Source organism: Bombina bombina, chromosome 6 (genome assembly GCF_027579735.1).
Source record: "Bombina bombina isolate aBomBom1 chromosome 6, aBomBom1.pri, whole genome shotgun sequence".
Classification (NCBI taxonomy): Eukaryota; Metazoa; Chordata; class Amphibia; order Anura; family Bombinatoridae; genus Bombina; species Bombina bombina.
Window position 1 is genome coordinate 1,100,752,318 of NC_069504.1, and position 22,163 is coordinate 1,100,774,480.

Consider the following 22,163-nt stretch of genomic DNA (forward strand, 5'->3'; position numbering starts at 1 on the left):
GAATCTGTTTCCAATTGGAAGCCTTCCTCGAATTGGAATAAATCCAAGCCATTTAAGAGATCAAAGCCAGCCCCCAAGTCCGCATGAAGGTGCGGCCCTCATTCCAGCTCAGCTGGTAGGGGGCAGATTAAGATTTTTCAAAGATGTTTGGATCAATTTGGTCCAAAATCAATGGATTCAGAATATTGTTTCTCAAGGGTACAGAATAGGATTCAGAGTAAGACCGCCTGTGAGAAGATTTTTTCTCTCACGCATCCCTGCAAATCCAGTAAAGGCTCAGGCTTTTCTGAAGTGTGTTTTAGACCTGGAGTTATCAGGGGTAATCATGCCAGTTCCGTTTCAGGAACAGGGTCTGGGGTTTTATTCAAATCTATCATTATCCCAAAGAAAGAAAACTCATTCAGGCCAGTTCTGGATCTAAAAATTTTGATTCGATATGTAAGAGTACCATCTTTCAAAATGGTGACTATAAGGACTATTCTGCCTTTTGTTCAGCAAGGGCATTATATGTCCACAATAGACTTACGGGATGCATATCTTCATATTCCGATTCATCCAGATCACTATCAGTTTCTGAGATTCTCTTTTCTAGACAAGCATTACCAATTTGTTGCTCTTCCTTTTGGCCTAGCGACAGCTCCAATAATCTTTTCAAAGGTTCTCGGTGCCTTACTCTCTGTAATCAGAGAGCGGGGTATTGCGGTGTTTCCTTATTTGGACGATATCTTGGTACTTGCTCAGTCTTTACGTTCTGCAGAATCTCACACAAATCAACTAGTGTTGTTTCTTCAAAAACATGATTGGAGGATCAATTTACCAAAGAGTTCTTTGATTCCTCAGACAAGGGTAACCTTTTTAGGTTTCCAGATAGATTCAGTGTCCATGACTTTGTCTCTAACGGACAAAAGACGTTTGAAATTGGTTGCAGCCTTTCGGGACCTTCAGTCTCAGTCATTCCCTTCAGTAGCTATGTGCATGGAAGTTTTAGGTCTCATGACTGCAGCATCGGACGCGATCCCCTTTGCTCATTTTCATATGAGACCTCTACAGCTTTGTATGCTGAACCAATGGTGCAGGGATTATACAAGGATATCACAGTTAATATCCTTAAATCCCAATGTTCGACTATCTCTGACTTGGTGGTTAGATCACCATCGTATTGTTCTAGGGGCCTCTTTCGTTCATCCAACCTGGACTGTGATCACAACAGATGCGAGTCTTTCAGGTTGGGGAGCTGTTTGGGGATCTCTGACAGCACAAGGGGTTTGGAAATCTCAAGAGGCGAGATTACCAATAAATATTTTGGAACTGTGCTGTGATTCTCAGAGCTCTTCAGTTTTGGCCTCTATTGAAGAGAGAACCGTTCATTTGTTTTCAGACAGACAATATCACAACTGTGGCATATGTCAATCATCAGGGTGGGACTCACAGTCCTCAAGCTATGAAAGAAGTATCTCGGATACTTCTTTGGGTGGAATCCAGCTCCTGTCTAATTTCTGCGGTTCATATCCCACTTATAGACAATAGGGAAGCGGATTATCTCGGTCGTCAGACTTTACATCCGGGAGAGTTGTCTCTCCACACAGATGTGTTTTCTCAAATTGTTCAGATGTGGGGTCTTCCAGAAATAGATCTGATGGCATCTCATCTAAACAAGAAACTTCCCAGGTACCTGTCCAGGTCCAGGGATCCTCAGGCGGAAGCAGTGGATGCGTTGACACTTCCTTGGTGTTATCAACCTGCTTATATTTTCCCGCCTCTAGTTCTTCTTCCAAGAGTGATATCCAAAATCATCATGGAGCAATCGTTTGTGTTGCTGGTGGCTCCAGCATGGCCTCACAGGTTTTGGTTTGCGGATCTTGTTCGGATGTCCAGTTGCTAACCTTGGCCACTTCCATTAAGACTGGACCTTCTGTCTCAAGGTCCGTTTTTCCATCAGGATCTCAAATCATTAAATTTGAAGGTATGGAAATTGAACGCCTAGTGCTTAAGCATAGAGGTTTCTCTGATTCAGTGATTAATACTATGTTACAGGCTCTTAAATCTGTTTCTAGAAAGATTTATTAGCGAGCTTGGAAGACTTACATTTCATGGTGTTCCTCTCATAAATTCTCTTGGCATTCTTTTAGAATTCCTAGAATTTTACAGTTTCTTCAGGATGGTTTGGATAAAGGTTTGTCTGCAAGTTCCTTGAAAGGACAAATCTCTGCTCTTTCTGTTTTATTCCACAGAAAGATTGCTAAACTTCCTGATATTCACTGTTTTGTACAGGCTTTGGTTCGTATCAAGCCTGTCATTAAATTAATCTCTCCTCCTTGGAGTCTTAATTTGGTTTTGAAGGCTTTACAGGCTCCTCCATTTGAGCCTATGCATTCTTTGTACATTAAACTACTTTCTTGGAAAGTGTTGTTCCTTTTGGCTATCGCTTCTGCTAGAAGAGTTTCTGAATTATCTCTCTTGTGAATCTCCTTTTCTGATTTTTCATCAGGATAAGGCAGTTTTGCGGACTTCATTTAAATTCTTACCTAAGGTTGTGAATGATAACAACATTAATAGAGAAATTGTTGCCCCTTCTTTGTGTCCTAATCCTACGAATTATTTGGATAGATCTTTACATTCTTTGGATGTGGTGAGAGCTCTGAAATATTATGTTGAAGCTACTAAAGATTTCAGGAAGACTTCTACTCTATTTGTTATCTTTTCTGGTACCAGGAAAGGTCAGAAGGCTTCTGCCAATTCTTTGGCATCGTGGTTAAAACTATTGATTCATCAAGCTTATTTGGAGTCGGGTACAACCCCGCCTCAGAGAATTACAGCTCATTCTACTAGATCAGTTTACACTTCTTGGGCTTTTAAGAATGAAGCTTCAGTTGATCAGATTTGCAAAGCAGCAACTTGGTCTTCTTTGCATACATTTACTAAATTCTACCATTTTGATGTATTTGCTTCTTCGGAAGCAGTCTTTGGTAGAAAAGTTCTTCAGGCAGCTGTTTCAGTTTGATTCTTCTGCTTATGATTTCAGTTTTTCCTTTTGTTTATGAGAATAAACTTATATTTGGGTTGTGGATTTATTTATTTTTTCAGTGAAATGGCTGTCTTTATTTTATTCCTCCCTCTCTAGTGACTCTTGCGTGGAGTTCCACTTCTTGGGTATTGCTATCCCATACGTCACTAGCTCATGGACTCTTGCCAATTACATGAAAGAAAACATAATTTATGTAAGAACTTACCTGATAAATTAATTTCTTTCATATTGGCAAGAGTCCATGAAGCCCACCCTTTTTTGTTGGTGGTTATGATTTTTTTGTATAAAGCACAATTATTTCCAAATTCCTTTCTTGATGCTTTTTACTCCTTTCTTATCACCCCACTACTTGGCTATTCGTTAAACTGAATTGTGGGTGTGGTGAGGGGTGTATTTATAGGCATTTTGAGGTTTGTGAAACTTTGCCCCTCCTGGTAGGATTGTATATCCCATACGTCACTAGCTCATGGACTATTGCCAATATGAAAGAAATTAATTTATCAGGTAAGTTCTTACATAAATTATGTTTTTGCTGTTTAAATGGTCACTGTGCTTGCTTTCTCATGTATTCATCAACCCACATTTTAAAAAACAAATGTAGTATACATTAATCACGGGACGTAATCATTTCTGCCATATTGTATATTACATTTTTGTATTGACTTAATCATTGCTGCCTAGCGCATAACCATTTTTTTACTTATGTGCTCATCTATAGAATGAGAATGTTATTATAGTAATAATTAATTCTATGTATTCATTAAAAGGAATCTTAAGTAGGTAGTTTGTTTCAAATTTCACCTAACAATTATTGTATTATTCCTAACAGGAAATTCATATGGACCGTTGTGTTCACTTGACTGATACATCTGTGGATGCAGTACTTACCCACTGTCCTCATATATACATCCTACTCTTCCATGGATGCCCACTTATCACAGGTCAGTTGTCTTTCCTACTTCAAAAGTCCAGAGGATAAAAAAAGTTGGCAAAAAGTTGACAATTTAACAGGGGTGTCCATTCCTCTCAAATAAGCATGCAGAAGGGCTCCTTTTTTTTAAAATCCAAAGAGAGATGTTCCCAACTTGGAAACAAGCAGACAGCATCATGCTATCTTCATTTAGCATCGCACAAGAACCAATTGTGCAAGAGCTGGGGCTGTCAATCACCTCAGTAGGATCAAGCAGTGGTGATTTTAATCCACCACTTCTGAGGCTGAGGAGAGGTTAAGAAACAGTGATCTAACATTTAGTCCATTGTACACATGAATCCATTTAGTATATTTATGACATAACATCTTTTCTTCATATTCTTTATTATGATTCAGTAAGTCTTGAGTCTATCTGTAGTCACAACTACAAGTGATATTTTTAAGTCCTCATTTGTTAAAGGGGCATGGAAGACGACATTAAACTTTCATGATTCAGACAGAGTGTACAATAAAAAAAACCTTTCCAGTTAATTTACATATTCCTCTTGGTATTCTTTATTACAACATAGCCCCTCTCCATGAGAGCATACTGAGGTAGGAGGCTCACATGATTTGAGCACTATATGTATACAATTGTTACATACACAGCTGCCATCAAGGGGCTGGAGCACCTTTGGCTGCAGGTTCACATAAACAAAATCAGACCACTGCTTCTTAAACCATTTCACTACCTGTTATGTGGCGTACGTCAATACTCCCGGACATTTCAGACCTGGGAGATTGACAGATGTTGCTCTAGCGAGCAGGGGGCGGCGTTGCACACTATAGCTGTAGTGTGCAATGGTAAATGCTCCAGCATATTGCTACCCGCTAGATGCAAAGCCTCTGTTGCCCCTGTCCACCTCACTTTGTTAAATCTGACCCATAGTTCTCAAGACAGATATGCTGACTCCTTATTCAACAACAGTACCAAGAGAAAAAATAAATTAGAATCATGAAAGTTTAACTTTTACTTCGATACACCTTTTATTTATAAGCTAAGGTTCTATTACTGGCTGAGTGATGTATCTTAAATATACAGCCTCAGGCACAGAACAAATAATTACATAAATAGCATTATTAGATGTGCACATAAGGTGACAGCCTTGGAGAGAGTCAAAATAGCCGACGCTTTGTAATAAAAATGACTGTAACTTCTTGTGTGTTGTCTTATATCTGTCTTATCATATTTCTGTTTTGGTATGTGGGAGAACAAGCCTTTCAGTTGTCCTCTAATATCACTATATTTATAATACTCAATCAGTGTATATCTGAGAGTGATGTTATAGTGACTTCTACAGGAATGTTTTTCAATGTGCACCAAATTTCTCATCCCAATACAACTTAATTTGACACATTTGTTTTTTTATATTTTGTGAAATATTTTTTTTTTGTTCTAGTTAATTTTGGTGATTAACTTAATCACCCATTTAAAGGTCCATAGAAGCTTTTAAAACAGGGGTGTCCAAACTTTGCTCTCCAGAGGTTTTGGAACCACATTTCCGATGATGCTCAGCCAGCATTTTATCTAGCTGAGCATCATGGGAAATGTAGTTCCAAAACCTCTGGAGAGCAAAGTTTGGACACCCCTGTTTTAAAAGAACACTGTAGATAAAATGAGCTACATCTTGAAAACTGTTCATCTTCTGCCAAACACTGCTTCTGAATGTTTATAATATATGATTTAATTGAAAAATTAATTGTGAATGGGGCTTTTAAGTGGTAAATTAAGTTTTTGGGGTCTCTTTAGGATTAATGCTGTTGGAGATTATTGTAGTTATGGTTAATCCAATAGGATAGCAGCACCAGTAAGAGAATCACTACTTTGATTGTTAAAATACTTTATAAAAAAACTTTTGTACAGTTGTACAATTGAATGCAATAATAGCTTAAATTCAATCAAATTAAATGCCTGTCCAAAATAATAGTCCTCCTTTATTGGCAGATCTGTTCCAAAAGCACACAATAGTCAAACAAAGACATCCTCTTAGGTGCAAAACAGCGGTACCATGAATATTTGTATTTGTAATGCGCTATTCGATACAGAACATTCCTCTGAGCATTTTCTTTAGACACTGGATAAGTTCCCCAATGGTTCTGACAAATGCCCACCACTTCCTCCTCTATACAAGCTGCACAGCTCATTTTAAAGGGGTCTGAGAGGTCCCCCCAACATTCTTTTGTGTTAACAATTTAGGTAGGCTTTCCTGCCATGTCTCCAGCTGCCACAAAGGAAAACACATTGATCGTTTATAATATTGTTCGAGAATAGGTTGTAAATCCGTTAAGAGGTTACTTGGCAAAGAGTTATCAATATAAAATAAATAATTCTTGTTAAAAGTAATATGAGTAGTGCTACGACACTCAAAGTTTCCAATAGAAAATAAACACAAGAGACGAAAGAAAACTGTGGCTGCCTCTCTGTGCGCTATCTGAAAAACCACGATCTCTAAACCCTAGTGCAGAAAACAAAATAAAAACAGCAGTTGCTAACGATCATGATTGATATAAAAATGACATTACAGAGATAGAAGCATTAACTTCTTTATGTGATTAATTGGATTCCCTTCTTTCAAAGGGTAGATTCCTATGACAAATTCCTATGGTTGGGGAAGATAAGGCGTTCTCACCAGACACCCAAATAGGATCAGTGTGGTATAGTATTTACCATTTATTATGGCATCACCTGACATCTGGAGAGCAAAGATACCACCCATTGTAACCACTTGGAAATTTCACCTATAAATGAAAAATAGTGGACTTAAGGTTTTCAAAATAGGGGCTATGTGTCTTATTTTGGGTCTGAAATGGAGGTGTGCTTGTTGTAAAGGTCATCTAGGAGACCGGTCATCTGATATCTATAGAGGTATGATAGTCTTCATATTCAAGAGGGGAAGCGGTTCCTGCCTGTTGTGCCCTGCAATAAACACATTAAAAACAGTTAGGGATACATCTTGTCAGTTTAATTGATCTATTATGAAACACGCTAGAGTGAATCCATTTTAGTAACTAGATCACACATTGATTACTATGATTTCATCACAATGAGCTATATGTGTATCACTAAATATCTCTTTATGGCTCCTTGTTATGAGCATCCTGTAAGGAGCTTCTGAATCCTGCTACAATAATAATGGTACATGATAGTGCCCAGTAGCCATTATTCCAATGTAGTCCCATTGCAATTAAGCCTAACCACGATCCAGCCCCAATATTATAAAAACTACCTGACCCACAGGTCCCATGAAAATTAACTGTCAAAGTAATACTCCACCACAATCACCTAAAGTGCCTTAAATGATCACACTTTACATATCCCACCCTCCAAATGCTAAACCCCCAAAAATAAAATCCCTAAAAAAAAGCCCCCAAAGTACCTATCAAAATCCAAGTTTCAATGTAACCTCTCTTCAGCCTATGGTATCCAACAGCATCAGAGTAACTTTGTTTCCTTTTTCACACCTTAGTCTAGGCGTTGGGGGCTACTTATCAAGCCGTCTACTTTTCTGGCTTCGCCGGCCCAATACGTCCGCCTAAGCTCGCCTACCTTCGCCGCCGCGGACCTTGAATACGTTCGCCTAAGTTATCAAATAAAGCTGTCAAAAAGCCGCGGGGCGATGAGCAGCGGACTGTGACAGTTATCACTCATCCGATCTCGCTGCCCTTCGGCTTTTTCCCAGCTTTATTGCTAGCCTGTCACTAAGCACTCACACTAAACTACACTGTTCTACCCCCTATACCGGCGCCCCCGGAGGCCCCCGCAACTAAATAAAGTTACTAACCCCTAAACCGCCGCTCCTAGACCCCGCCGCAAGTCTTATAAATGTATTAACCCCTAAACCGCCGCTCCCGGACACCGCTGCCACCTACATTATACCTAGTAACCCCTATCCTGCCCCCCTATACCGTCGCCCTCTATTATAAAATTATTAACCCCTATCCTGCTGATCCCGCACCTCTCCGCAACTAAATAAATAGTTTAACCCCTAAACCGCCGCTCCATGAACCCGCCGCAACCTATAATAAATTTATTAACCCCTATCCTGCCCCCCACTACGCCGCCGCCACTGTAATAAAATGATTAACCCCTAAACCTAAGTCTAACCCTAACCATAACACCCCCCTAACTTAAATATTAATTAAATAAATCTAAATAAATTAACTCTTATTAACTAAATGAATCATATTTAAAACTAAATACTTACCTTTAAAATAAACCCTAATATAGCTACAATATAAATAATAATTATATTCTAGCTATCTTAGGATTTCTTTTTATTTTACAGGTACCTTTCAATTTATTTTAACCATGTACAATAACTATTAAATAGTTATTAACTATTTAATAGCTTACCTAGCTAAAATAAAGAGAAATGTACCTGTGAAATAAATCCTAACCTAAGTTACAATTACACCTAACACTACACTATACTTTAATAAATTATTCCTATTTAAAACTAAATACTTACCTGTAAAATAAACCCTAAGATAGCTACAATGTAATTAATAATTATATTATAGCTATCTTAGGATTTATATTTATTTTACAGGTAACTTTGTATTTATTTTAGCTAGTTAGAATAGTTATTAAATAGTTATTAACTATTTAATAACTACCTAGCTAAAAGAAATACAAAATTACCTGTAAAATAAATCCTAACTTAAGTTACAATTAAACCTAATACTACACTATCATTAAATTAACTAAATAAACTACCTACAAAGAACTACAATGAAATACAATTACATAAACTAACTAAAGTACAAAAAATAAAAAAAGCTAAGTTACAAAAAATAAAAAATTAAGTTACAAACATGTTAAAAATATTACAACAATTTTAAGCTACTTACACCTAATCTAAGCCCCCTAATAAAATAACAAACCCCCCCAAAATAAAAAAAATCCCTACCCTATTCTAAATTACATAAATTTCAAAGCTCTTTTACCTTACCAGCCCTTAAAAGGGCCATTTGTGGGGGCATGCCCCAAAAAGTTCAGCTCTTTTGCCTGTAAAAGAAAAATACAACCCCCCCCCCAACATTAAAACCCACCACCCACATACCCCTAATCTAACCCAAACCCCCCTTACAAAAACCTAACACTAATCCCCTGAAGATCATCCTACCTTGAGTCGTCTTCACTCAGCCGAGCCACCGATGGAACTGAAGAGGACATCCGGAGCGGAAGAAGTTAATCCTCCAAGCGGCGCTGAAGAAGTCTTCGATCCGGCCGATGTCATCTTCAAAGAGGCGCTGAAGAGGTCTTCTATCCGGGCGAAGTCATCTTCCAAGCCGGGTCTTCAATCTTCCTTCCGCCGACGCGGAACCACCTTCTTCACCGACGGACTACGACGAATGACGGCTCCTTTAAGGGACGTCATCCAAGATGGCGTCCCCTCAATTCCGATTGGCTGATAGGATTCTATCAGCCAATCGGAATTAAGGTAGGAAAATCTGATTGGCTGATGGAATCAGCCAATCAGATTGAGCTCGCATTCTATTGGCTGTTCCGATCAGCCAATAGAATGCGAGCTCAATCTGATTGGCTGATTGGATCAGCCAATCGGATTGAACTTGAATCTGATTGGCTGATTCCATCAGCCAATCAGATTTTCCTACCTTAATTCCGATTGGCTGATAGAATCCTATCAGCCAATCGGAATTGAGGGGACGCCATCTTGGATGACGTCCCTTAAAGGAGCCGTCATTCGTCGTAGTCCGTCGGTGAAGAAGGTGGTTCCGCGTCGGCGGAAGGAAGATTGAAGACCCGGCTTGGAAGATGACTTCGCCCGGATAGAAGACCTCTTCAGCGCCTCTTTGAAGATGACATCGGCCGGATCGAAGACTTCTTCAGCGCCGCTTGGAGGATTAACTTCTTCCGCTCCGGATGTCCTCTTCAGTTCCATCGGTGGCTCGGCTGAGTGAAGACGACTCAAGGTAGGATGATCTTCAGGGGATTAGTGTTAGGTTTTTGTAAGGGGGGTTTGGGTTAGATTAGGGGTATGTGGGTGGTGGGTTTTAATGTTGGGGGGGGGGTTGTATTTTTCTTTTACAGGCAAAAGAGCTGAACTTTTTGGGGCATGCCCCCACAAATGGCCCTTTTAAGGGCTGGTAAGGTAAAAGAGCTTTGAAATTTATGTAATTTAGAATAGGGTAGGGATTTTTTTTATTTTGGGGGGGTTTGTTATTTTATTAGGGGGCTTAGATTAGGTGTAAGTAGCTTAAAATTGTTGTAATATTTTTAACATGTTTGTAACTTAATTTTTTATTTTTTGTAACTTAGCTTTTTTTATTTTTTGTACTTTAGTTAGTTTATGTAATTGTATTTCATTGTAGTTCTTTGTAGGTAGTTTATTTAGTTAATTTAATGATAGTGTAGTATTAGGTTTAATTGTAACTTAAGTTAGGATTTATTTTACAGGTAATTTTGTATTTCTTTTAGCTAGGTAGTTATTAAATAGTTAATAACTATTTAATAACTATTCTAACTAGCTAAAATAAATACAAAGTTACCTGTAAAGTAAATATAAATCCTAAGATAGCTACAATGTAATTATTAATTACATTGTAGCTATCTTAGGGTTTATTTTACAGGTAAGTATTTATTTTTAAATAGGAATAATTTATTAAAGTATAGTGTAGTGTTAGGTGTAATTGTAACTTAGGTTAGGATTTATTTCACAGGTACATTTCTCTTTATTTTAGCTAGGTAAGCTATTAAATAGTTAATAACTATTTAATAGCTATTGTACCTAGTTAAAATAAATTGAAAGGTACCTGTAAAATAAAAATAAATCCTAAGATAGCTAGAATATAATTATTATTTATATTGTAGCTATATTAGGGTTTATTTTAAAGGTAAGTATTTAGTTTTAAATAGGATTCATTTAGTTAATAAGAGTTAATTTATTTAGATTTATTTAATTAATATTTAAGTTAGGGGGCGTTAGGGTTAGACTTAGGTTTAGGGGTTAATCATTTTATTACAGTGGCGGCGGCGTAGTGGGGGGCAGGATAGGGGTTAATAAATTTATTATAGGTGGCGACGGTGTAGGGGGGGCAGGATAGGGGTTAATACATTTAATATAGGTTGCGGCGGGTTCAGGGAGCGGCGGGTTAGGGGTTAATACATTTATTATAGTTGCGGTGGGCTCCGGGAGCGGCGGTTTAGGGGGTAATAACTTTATTTAGTTGCGGCGGTGTAGGGGGGGTCAGATTAGTGGTGTTTAGACTCGGGGTACATGTTAGGGTGTTAGGTGTAGACAGCTCCCATAGGAATCAATGGGATGTCTGTCAGCAGCGAACTTGTACTTTCGCTATGGTCAGACTCCCATTGATTCCTATGGGATCCGCCGCCTCCAGGCTGGCGCTTTGAAAACCAGGTACGCTGGGCCGTAAAAGTGCCGAGCGTACCTGCTAGTTTTTTGATAGCTAGCAAAAGTAGTGAGAATGTGCCGCACTTGTGTGCGGAACATCTGGAGTGACGTAAGAATCGATCTGTGTCGGACTGAGTCCGGCGGATCGAAGCTGACGTCACAAAATTCTACTTTTGCCGGTCTCGAGCCTTTGATAACTAAGGCGTATCAGCCTCGCCACAAATACGCTGCGGAATACGCAGCGTATTTGAGGTTGACGGCTTGATAACTACCCCCCCTAGTCTCCAGTTCCCTTGTATTTATCTGATCTTCAAAGAAGTTCTTATTGATTCTAAGACTAACCAATCAGGATGTTATGTAACAAAATGTCAATCAAATACAGTGGATGACATCAATAAAGCCATGACAGCTATATAACGTAATTAGTGAAGTCCACCAAGGATCAGTGCTGGGTTCTATTATTTGTAATATTTTTATAAATGACTTAGAGGCAGGATTAAATAGCACCATCTCTATTTTTGCAGATGATACAAAGGTGTGTACGGTGATTAGGTCAGTGCAGAATCTAATTGCTTGGCTTTGCAAGGGGATTTACAAAAATTGGAGGAATTGGTAAATGTAAGGTTCTATGTTTTGGACGAAAAAATATGCAAGCTACCTATTATTTAAATGGGACTACACTTAGCAAAACAGAGGAGGAAAAGGATTTAAGCATACTTTGAGATGACAATCTAAAAATGAAAGTATGTAATAAAAGAGGCATAGATGCAAGGGAAAAAAAGCCTATTTCTGTTGCTGTATAAATCCCTGGTAAGACCTCATCTTGAGTATGAGTGCAGTTTGGGGGAACAATTTTAAAAAGGGACATTACAGAATTAGAAAAAGTTCAGAGAAGGCCCACAAAAATAATAAGGGAAATGTAGGATTTAAACTACAAAGAAAAGTTAGACAAATTTGGATGGGTTACTCAAGAAAAAAAGGTGCTTGAGAGGTTATATGATTACTTTATATAAATATATTCAAAGCCCATATACAGATTTGGCAGAATCACTGTTTATTCCAAGGCAGTTGTTTGTGACAAGAGGTCACAATTTAAAGGGACACTGAACACAAATTTTTTCTTTAATGATTCAGATAGAACATAAAATGTAAAGCAACTTTCTAATTTACTCCTATTATCAATTTTTCTTTGTTCTCTTGCTATCTTTATTTAAAAAGTAGGAATGTGCGCATAGGAGTTGGACCATTTTTAGTTAAGAACCTGGGTTATGCTTGCTTATTGGTGGGTAGATGTAAGCCTCCAATAAGCAAGCGCTATCCATGGTGCTGAACCTAAAATGGGCTGGCTGCTAAGATTTACATTCCTGCTTTTAAAATAAAGATAGCAAGAGAACGAAGAAAAATTGATAATAGGAGTAAATTAGAAAGTTGCTTAAAATTACATGCTCTATCTGAATCATGAAAGAAAAAAATTGGGTTCAGTGTCCCTTTAAGGCTAGAGGAAAGGAGATTTCCTCTCCAGCAACAAAACACATTTTTTCATGGTAAGAGCAATCAAATTGTGTAACATCTTGCCTAAGGAGGTAGTGACTGCCAATACCGTAGATAAATTTAAAATGTATAGGTTGAACTTGATGGACTTCTGTCTTCTTTCAACTTCATCTACTATGTTACTATGTTGGCATTGCCTACTACAATTATCCTTGTAGACCTACCTTAAAGTTTGTAAATCAGTTAACACTATAAAATTCTAGTTCAGTTGTCTAAAAGCTTAAAAGCTACACTGTGTCATGTTCATCTGCTCATATCTCTTTTCCCCAGATCGTTCCAGAGAAGCCTTGGAACAGCTGGTCGGACCAAATAAGATAAAGCAAGTCACATGGACTGTTTATTAACTACAATCAATGTTTTCCACTACAACTATGCACTTGTTTGTTATGTCACAATGTTAATTTCATTTGTGTTATTGTTGGTTTGGAATTTACAAAGGAAACTAATAAGCTATCAGTTCTGTGTTGCAAATACATCAATAGAGAAACATTAATCTTTTTTATTCAAATATCTTCCTGAAAGGGATTTGAAAACCAACATACACTATAATTATATTTACTTGATTCATTTTCATGATGAGAAGTTGCACTATTTTTAATAAATATTAAGCATTTTCAAGTAATTTGAATCTCACTGTGTGTGTACATAATCCTTATAATAAACACAATCCTCAGTTATCCTTTAGAAACCTGATTGAGACTTGTCCCATAGAATATATATATATATATATATATATATATATATATATATATATATATATATATATATATGACAACTGTCTCCTGCTTTATTCTTGCCTGTATGGGCAAGGGGGACAGATCGAACATCCAGTTTATGACAAATGTAAACCACATGGTACAAAGCAGCTAGATATACAGTAGTGTTCTCCCCAAGGTATTTTTAATGGGCACATCACCAGGCTGATTTTACTGACCACTCGGCTAAAATTGTAGCCAATATTAAGCTAATATTAAAATGTTTCAATATTTTTTGCACAAATTATCATTAAATAAATGCATGTTAAATTATGTAATTGATTTGTGCTTTGGATAGCAGAAAATATTATATTACAAAGTATTGCACTAACCTCGCCCGGCTACTTTATAATTCCACACGACTGGCAACAATTATATGGAGAACACTGTACAGTGTGAACCAACCAGCAGTTGGTCAGAAATTTGTCTTCTCCTTCTTAAAAACTGCAAAAATATAAAACACAAAATGGGTTCCTTGTGGCGCAATAAGTTGCTACCAATTAAACAACACAGGTAATGAGGCGAATCATGGAGACTGGAATGATCGGCTGATTGGTTTGGAATTTACAGTAATTTACTACTTGTTTGTAAAAAACAGCAAATTCACAATTACACAACATGTTTTTCAGCCTCTCAGTGCTGCTTTATAAGATATTAAAGAATTATATTAATGTGATCAATAACTTTATGCCAATGTAGTTATTTTACTTTAGCACTTAAAGGGACACTGAACCCAAATGTTTTTCTTGCATGATTCAGATAGAGCAGCAATTTTAAGCAACTTTCTAATTTACTCCTATTATCAATTTTTCTTTGTTCTTTTGGTATCTTTATTTGAAAAGGCAGGAATGAAAGCTTAGGAGCCGGCCCATCTTTGGTTCAGCACCTGGGTAGCGCTTGCTGATTGGTTTGCTACATTTAGCCACCAATCAGCAAGCACTACCCAGGGTACTGAACCAAAAATGGACTGGCTCCAAAACTTACGTTCCTGCTTTTTCTAATAAAGATACCAAGAGAACGAAGAAAAAATAATAATAGGAGTAAATTAGAATGTTGCTTAACCATTGCAGATTCAATATCCCTTTAATCTGTGTTACTACAGAAATAAGGAGGCATCTCTTGTCTATGTAGTTATACAGGGAGTGCAGAATTATTAGGCAAGTTGTATTTTTGAGGATTAATTTTATTATTGAACAACAACCATGTTCTCAATGAACCCAAAAAACTCATTAATATCAAAGCTGAATATTTTTGGAAGTAGTTTTTAGTTTGTTTTTAGTTTTAGCTATTTTAGGGGGATATCTGTGTGTGCAGGTGACTATTACTGTGCATAATTATTAGGCAACTTAACAAAAAACAAATATATACCCATTTCAATTATTTATTTTTACCAGTGAAACCAATATAACATCTCAACATTCACAAATATACATTTCTGACATTCAAAAACAAAACAAAAACTAATCAGTGACCAATATAGCCACCTTTCTTTGCAAGGACACTCAAAAGCCTGCCATCCATGGATTCTGTCAGTGTTTTGATCTGTTCACCATCAACATTGCGTGCAGCAGCAACCACAGCCTCCCAGACACTGTTCAGAGAGGTGTACTGTTTTCCCTCCTTGTAAATCTCACATTTGATGATGGACCACAGGTTCTCAATGGGGTTCAGATCAGGTGAACAAGGAGGCCATGTCATTAGATTTTCTTCTTTTATACCCTTTCTTGCCAGCCACGCTGTGGAGTACTTGGACGCGTGTGATGGAGCATTGTCCTGCATGAAAATCATGTTTTTCTTGAAGGATGCAGACTTCTTCCTGTACCACTGCTTGAAGAAGGTGTCTTCCAGAAACTGGCAGTAGGACTGGGAGTTGAGCTTGACTCCATCCTCAACCCGAAAAGGCCCCACAAGCTCATCTTTGATGATACCAGCCCAAACCAGTACTCCACCTCCACCTTGCTGGCGTCTGAGTCGGACTGGAGCTCTCTGCCCTTTACCAATCCAGCCACGGGCCCATCCATCTGGCCCATCAAGACTCACTCTCATTTCATCAGTCCATAAAACCTTAGAAAAATCAGTCTTGAGATATTTCTTGGCCCAGTCTTGACGTTTCAGCTTGTGTGTCTTGTTCAGTGGTGGTCGTATTCAGCCTTTCTTACCTTGGCCATGTCTCTATTGCACACCTTGTGCTTTTGGGCACTCCAGTGATGTTGCAGCTCTGAAATATGGCCAAACTGGTGGCAAGTGGCATCTTGGCAGCTGCACGCTTGACTTTTCTCAGTTCATGGGCAGTTATTTTGCGCCTTGGTTTTTCCACACGCTTCTTGCGACCCTGTTGACTATTTTGAATGAAACGCTTGATTGTTCGATGTTCAGTGGCGTCCCCCCGTTCTTCCTTACATGTTGCTTTTAACTAAAATTTGTTGATAGACTACCTTACTTAAATGACAATGGAAAAATAGTATAAAAATTTTATTGCCGCAGCTGCGGTATCTAGTGCAAGCTATTCAGCCATACTAGCTAGACAAGTAACTTTATTTCTCCAACATTGGTGTGTCCGGTCCACGGCGTCATCCTTACTTGTGGGATATTCTCTTCCCCAACAGGAAATGGCAAAGAGTCCCAGCAAAGCTGGTCACATGATCCCTCCTAGGCTCCGCCCACCCCAGTCATTCTCTTTGCCGTTGCACAGGCAACATCTCCACGGAGATGGTTAAGAGTTTTTTTGGTGTTTAAATGTAGTTTTTATTCTTCTATCAAGTGTTTGTTATTTTAAAATAGTGCTGGTATGTACTATTTACTCTGAAACAGAAAAAGGATGAAGATTTCTGTTTGTAAGAGGAAGATGATTTTAGCAGACAGTTACTAAAATCGATTGCTGTTTCCACACAGGACTGTTGAGATGAAGTAACTTCAGTTGGGGGAAACAGTTAGCAGACCTTTCTGCTCAAGGTATGACTAGCCATATTTCTAACAAGACCATGTAATGCTGGAAGGCTGTCATTTCCCCTCATGGGGACCGGTAAGCCATTTTCTTAGTTAAACATAAAAGAATAAAGGGCTTCAAAAAGGGCTTCAAAAACTGGTAGACATTTTTCTGGGCTAAAACGATTGCTTTACTAGGCATATTATGCAGATTCTAACTAATAATGGTTATTATAATCTTGGGGATTGTTTAGAAAAACGGCAGGCACTGTGTTGGACACCTTTTCTCCAACATAGGTGTGTCCGGTCCACGGCGTCATCCTTACTTGTGGGATATTCTCTTCCCCAACAGGAAATGGCAAAGAGCCCAGCAAAGCTGGTCACATGATCCCTCCTAGGCTCCGCCTACCTCAGTCATTCTCTTTGCCGTTGTACAGGCAACATCTCCACGGAGATGGCTTAGAGTTTTTTAGTGTTTAACTGTAGTTTTTATTATTCAATCAAGAGTTTGTTATTTTGAAATAGTGCTGGTATGTACTATTTACTCAGAAACAGAAAAGAGATGAAGATTTCTGTTTGTATGAGGAAAATGATTTTAGCAACCGTCACTAAAATCCATGGCTGTTCCACACAGGACTGTTGAGAGCAATTAACTTCAGTTGGGGGAACAGTGAGCAGTCTCTTGCTGCTTGAGGTATGACACATTCTAACAAGACGATGTAATGCTGGAAGCTGTCATTTTCCCTATGGGATCCGGTAAGCCATGTTTATTACGATCGTAAATAAGGGCTTCAAAAAGGGCTTATTAAGACTGTAGACTTTTTCTGGGCTAAATCGATTGATTATTAACACATATTTAGCCTTGAGGAATCATTTTATCTGGGTATTTTGATATAATAATATCGGCAGGCACTGTTTTAGACACCTTATTCTTTAGGGGCTTTCCCAAAGCATAGGCAGAGCCTCATTTTCGCGCCGGTGTTGCGCACTTGTTTTTGAGAGGCATGGCATGCAGTCGCATGTGAGAGGAGCTCTGATACTTAGAAAAGACTTTCTGAAGGCGTCATTTGGTATCGTATTCCCCTTGGGGCTTGGTTGGGTCTCAGCAAAGCAGATACCAGGGACTGTAAAGGGGTTAAAGTTCAAAACGGCTCCGGTTCCGTTATTTTAAGGGTTAAAGCTTCCAAATTTGGTGTGCAATACTTTTAAGGCTTTAAGACACTGTGGTGAAAATTTGGTGAATTTTGAACAATTCCTTCATGTTTTTTCGCAATTGCAGTAATAAAGTGTGTTCAGTTTAAAATTTAAAGAGACAGTAACGGTTTTATTTTAAAACGTTTTTTGTACTTTGTTATCAAGTTTATGCCTGTTTAACATGTCTGAACTACCAGATAGACTGTGTTCTGAATGTGGGGAAGCCAGAATTCCTATTCATTTAAATAAATGTGATTTATGTGACAATGACAATGATGCCCAAGATGATTCCTCAAGTGAGGGGAGTAAGCATGGTACTGCATCATTCCCTCCTTCGTCTACACGAGTCTTGCCCACTCAGGAGGCCCCTAGTACATCTAGCGCGCCAATACTCCTTACTATGCAACAATTAACGGCTGTAATGGATAATTCTGTCAAAAACATTTTAGCCAAAATGAACACTTATCAGCGTAAGCGCGACTGCTCTGTTTTAGATACTGAAGAGCATGACGACGCTGATAATAATATTTCTGAAGGGCCCCTAACCCAGTCTGATGGGGCCAGGGAGGTTTTGTCTGAGGGAGAAATTACTGATTCAGGGAACATTTCTCAACAAGCTGAACCTGATGTGATTGCATTTAAATTTAAGTTGGAACATCTCCGCATTCTGCTTAAGGAGGTATTATCCACTCTGGATGATTGTGACAAGTTGGTCATCCCAGAGAAACTATGTAAAATGGACAAGTTCCTAGAGGTGCCGGGGCTCCCAGAAGCTTTTCCTATACCCAAGCGGGTGGCGGACATTGTTAATAGAGAATGGGAAAGGCCCGGTATTCCTTTCGTCCCTCCCCCCATATTTAAAAAATTGTTTCCTATGGTCGACCCCAGAAAGGACTTATGGCAGACAGTCCCCAAGGTCGAGGGAGCGGTTTCCACTTTAAACAAACGCACCACTATACCCATAGAGGATAGTTGTGCTTTCAAAGATCCTATGGATAAAAAATTAGAAGGTTTGCTTAAAAAGATGTTTGTTCAGCAGGGTTACCTTCTACAACCAATTTCATGCATTGTCCCTGTCGCTACAGCCGCATGTTTCTGGTTCGATGAGCTGATAAAGGCGGTCGATAGTGATTCTCCTCCTTATGAGGAGATTATGGACAGAATCAATGCTCTCAAATTGGCTAATTCTTTCACCCTAGACGCCACTTTGCAATTGGCTAGGTTAGCGGCTAAGAATTCTGGGTTTGCTATTGTGGCGCGCAGAGCGCTTTGGTTGAAATCTTGGTCGGCTGATGCGTCTTCCAAGAACAAGCTACTTAACATTCCTTTCAAGGGGAAAACGCTGTTTGGCCCTGACTTGAAAGAGATTATCTCTGATATCACTGGGGGTAAGGGCCACGCCCTTCCTCAGGATCGGCCTTTCAAGGCAAAAAATAAACCTAATTTTCGTCCCTTTCGTAGAAACGGACCAGCCCAAAGTGCTACGTCCTCTAAGCAAGAGGGTAATACTTCTCAAGCCAAGCCAGCTTGGAGACCAATGCAAGGCTGGAACAAGGGAAAGCAGGCCAAGAAACCTGCCACTGCTACCAAGACAGCATGAAATATTGGCCCCCGATCCGGGACCGGATCTGGTGGGGGGCAGACTCTCTCTCTTCGCTCAGGCTTGGGCAAGAGATGTTCTGGATCCTTGGGCGCTAGAAATAGTCTCCCAAGGTTATTTTCTGGAATTCAAGGGACTTCCCCCAAGGGGGAGGTTCCACAGGTCTCAGTTGTCTTCAGACCACATAAAAAGACAGGCATTCTTACATTGTGTAGAAGACCTGTTAAAAATGGGAGTGATTCATCCTGTTCCATTAAGAGAACAAGGGATGGGGTTCTACTCCAATCTGTTTATAGTTCCCAAAAAAGAGGGAACGTTCAGACCAATCTTAGATCTCAAGATCTTAAACAAGTTTCTCAAGGTTCCATCGTTCAAGATGGAAACCATTCGAACTATTCTTCCTTCCATCCAGGAAGGTCAATTCATGACCACGGTGGATTTAAAGGATGCGTATCTACATATTCCTATCCACAAGGAACATCATCGGTTCCTGAGGTTCGCATTCCTGGACAAACATTACCAGTTCGTGGCGCTTCCTTTCGGATTAGCCACTGCTCCAAGGATTTTCACAAAGGTACTAGGGTCCCTTCTAGCTGTGCTAAGACCAAGGGGCATTGCTGTAGTACCTTACTTGGACGACATTCTGATTCAAGCGTCGTCCCTTCCTCAAGCAAAGGCTCACACGGACATTGTCCTGGCCTTTCTCAGATCTCACGGATGGAAAGTGAACGTGGAAAAGAGTTCTCTATCTCCGTCAACAAGGGTTCCCTTCTTGGGAACAATAATAGACTCCTTAGAAATGAGGATTTTTCTGACAGAGGCCAGAAAGACAAAACTTCTAGACTCTTGTCGGATACTTCATTCCGTTCCTCTTCCTTCCATAGCTCAGTGCATGGAAGTGATCGGGTTGATGGTAGCGGCAATGGACATAGTTCCTTTTGCACGCATTCATCTAAGACCATTACAACTGTGCATGCTCAGTCAGTGGAATGGGGACTATACAGACTTGTCTCCGAAGATACAAGTAAATCAGAGGACCAGAGACTCACTCCGTTGGTGGCTGTCCCTGGACAACCTGTCACGAGGGATGACATTCCGCAGACCAGAGTGGGTCATTGTCACGACCGACGCCAGTCTGATGGGCTGGGGCGCGGTCTGGGGATCCCTGAAAGCTCAGGGTCTTTGGTCTCGGGAAGAATCTCTTCTACCGATAAATATTCTGGAACTGAGAGCGATATTCAATGCTCTCAAGGCTTGGCCTCAGCTAGCGAGGGCCAAGTTCATACGGTTTCAATCAGACAACATGACAACTGTTGCGTACATCAACCATCAGGGGGGAACAAGGAGTTCCCTGGCGATGGAAGAAGTGACCAAAATCATTCTATGGGCGGAGTCTCACTCCTGCCACCTGTCTGCTATCCACATCCCAGGAGTGGAAAATTGGGAAGCGGATTTTCTGAGTCGTCAGACATTGCATCCGGGGGAGTGGGAACTCCATCCGGAAATCTTTGCCCAAGTCACTCAGCTGTGGGGCATTCCAGACATGGATCTGATGGCCTCTCGTCAGAACTTCAAAGTTCCTTGATACGGGTCCAGATCCAGGGATCCCAAGGCGGCTCTAGTGGATGCACTAGTAGCACCTTGGACCTTCAAACTAGCTTATGTGTTCCCGCCGTTTCCTCTCATCCCCAGGCTGGTAGCCAGGATCAATCAGTGTCAGGAATTGTGGTTATGCTGTACCTTTAAGGAATTCAACCAATAGGATTCTTCCTCCTCTCATTTAAACACCTGCTCAGGTTACAAACGTTGCTTAGTATTTTGTTATTTTCACTAGTAACACTGAGCCTTGCTACAGCTGAAGTACTGCCTTCTCTCTGCATTTGTTTAACCTCTTGGTCTTTTGTGTTTGCAAATAGGAACTACAGTCACTGGAATCAATTCCTTTTATTTAGGAACTTTCTGTTTGCACATTCCTGCACAGCCAGTGACTGCAACTAAATATTCATCTACCTTATCAACACCCTCCAACTGCCTTCCTCCAGACTCACCATTGTCTACTTAACAAAGGTACTCTGCAGATGTACATATTTAATTTTACCTTATATTTCTTGTGAATTGCATAATATCAGTTTAAGCTCTCCACTCTGTCCTGTGACATCACAAGCTCTGCAAAGACTCATCTGTGCACACAGAACAGGAAGTCTCCTCCCCTCCAGATCAGATACCAACATTCAGAGACTCTAGTCACTGCTGTGAGCTTCACAAGAGATTCTGTGAGTACACAATGTTTTATTGAACAGACTTAGCATTTAAGAAACTGCTACTTAATTGTGGATTGCATAAAACATATAAGGTTGTCTAAACTGCTACTGAATTGTGGACTGCATAAAACATATAAGACTGTCTTACTTCTCATGCCTGATTAACTCACTCACTGCAGCTTTGCATAAAACATATAAGACTGTCTTACTTCTCTTGCCTGATTAACTCACTCACTGCAGCTTAACTGTTAAAGCAACTCTCAAGTATATTCTAAGGAAAAGACAAAGTAATTCCACCTTATTTTAATTTTTCTTACTACTCAGTTAATTTATCTTTAAAGTTCCATCATCTATAAATAATAGATTGAATGGATACCAAAGTTATATCTTGTTTGTACATTCTCCATACCAAATTAACCTTTGCAAACTAAATGACACTATACTACTTGGTTTCACTTTGAAGCTAGTGTTACCATATCAATTAGTGTTACATTCAAATATTTCTA

The 22,163-nt window shown here is 39.3% G+C and overlaps 1 protein-coding gene across 1 annotated transcript in view; it reads left to right on the forward strand.

Moving 5' to 3' along the window:
• The window catches only part of AMN1 (antagonist of mitotic exit network 1 homolog), a 417,395-nt gene extending 403,851 nt beyond the window's left edge, over nt 1-13,544 (forward strand). Inside the window, exons 6-7 of the mRNA XM_053719024.1 lie at nt 3,855-3,966; nt 13,193-13,544. Coding sequence (XP_053574999.1) covers nt 3,855-3,966; nt 13,193-13,266 — 186 coding nt within the window. The 3' untranslated portion in view covers nt 13,267-13,544. The remainder of the gene's footprint in view (nt 1-3,854; nt 3,967-13,192) is intronic.
• The last annotated feature ends 8,619 nt before the right edge of the window (nt 13,545-22,163 follow it).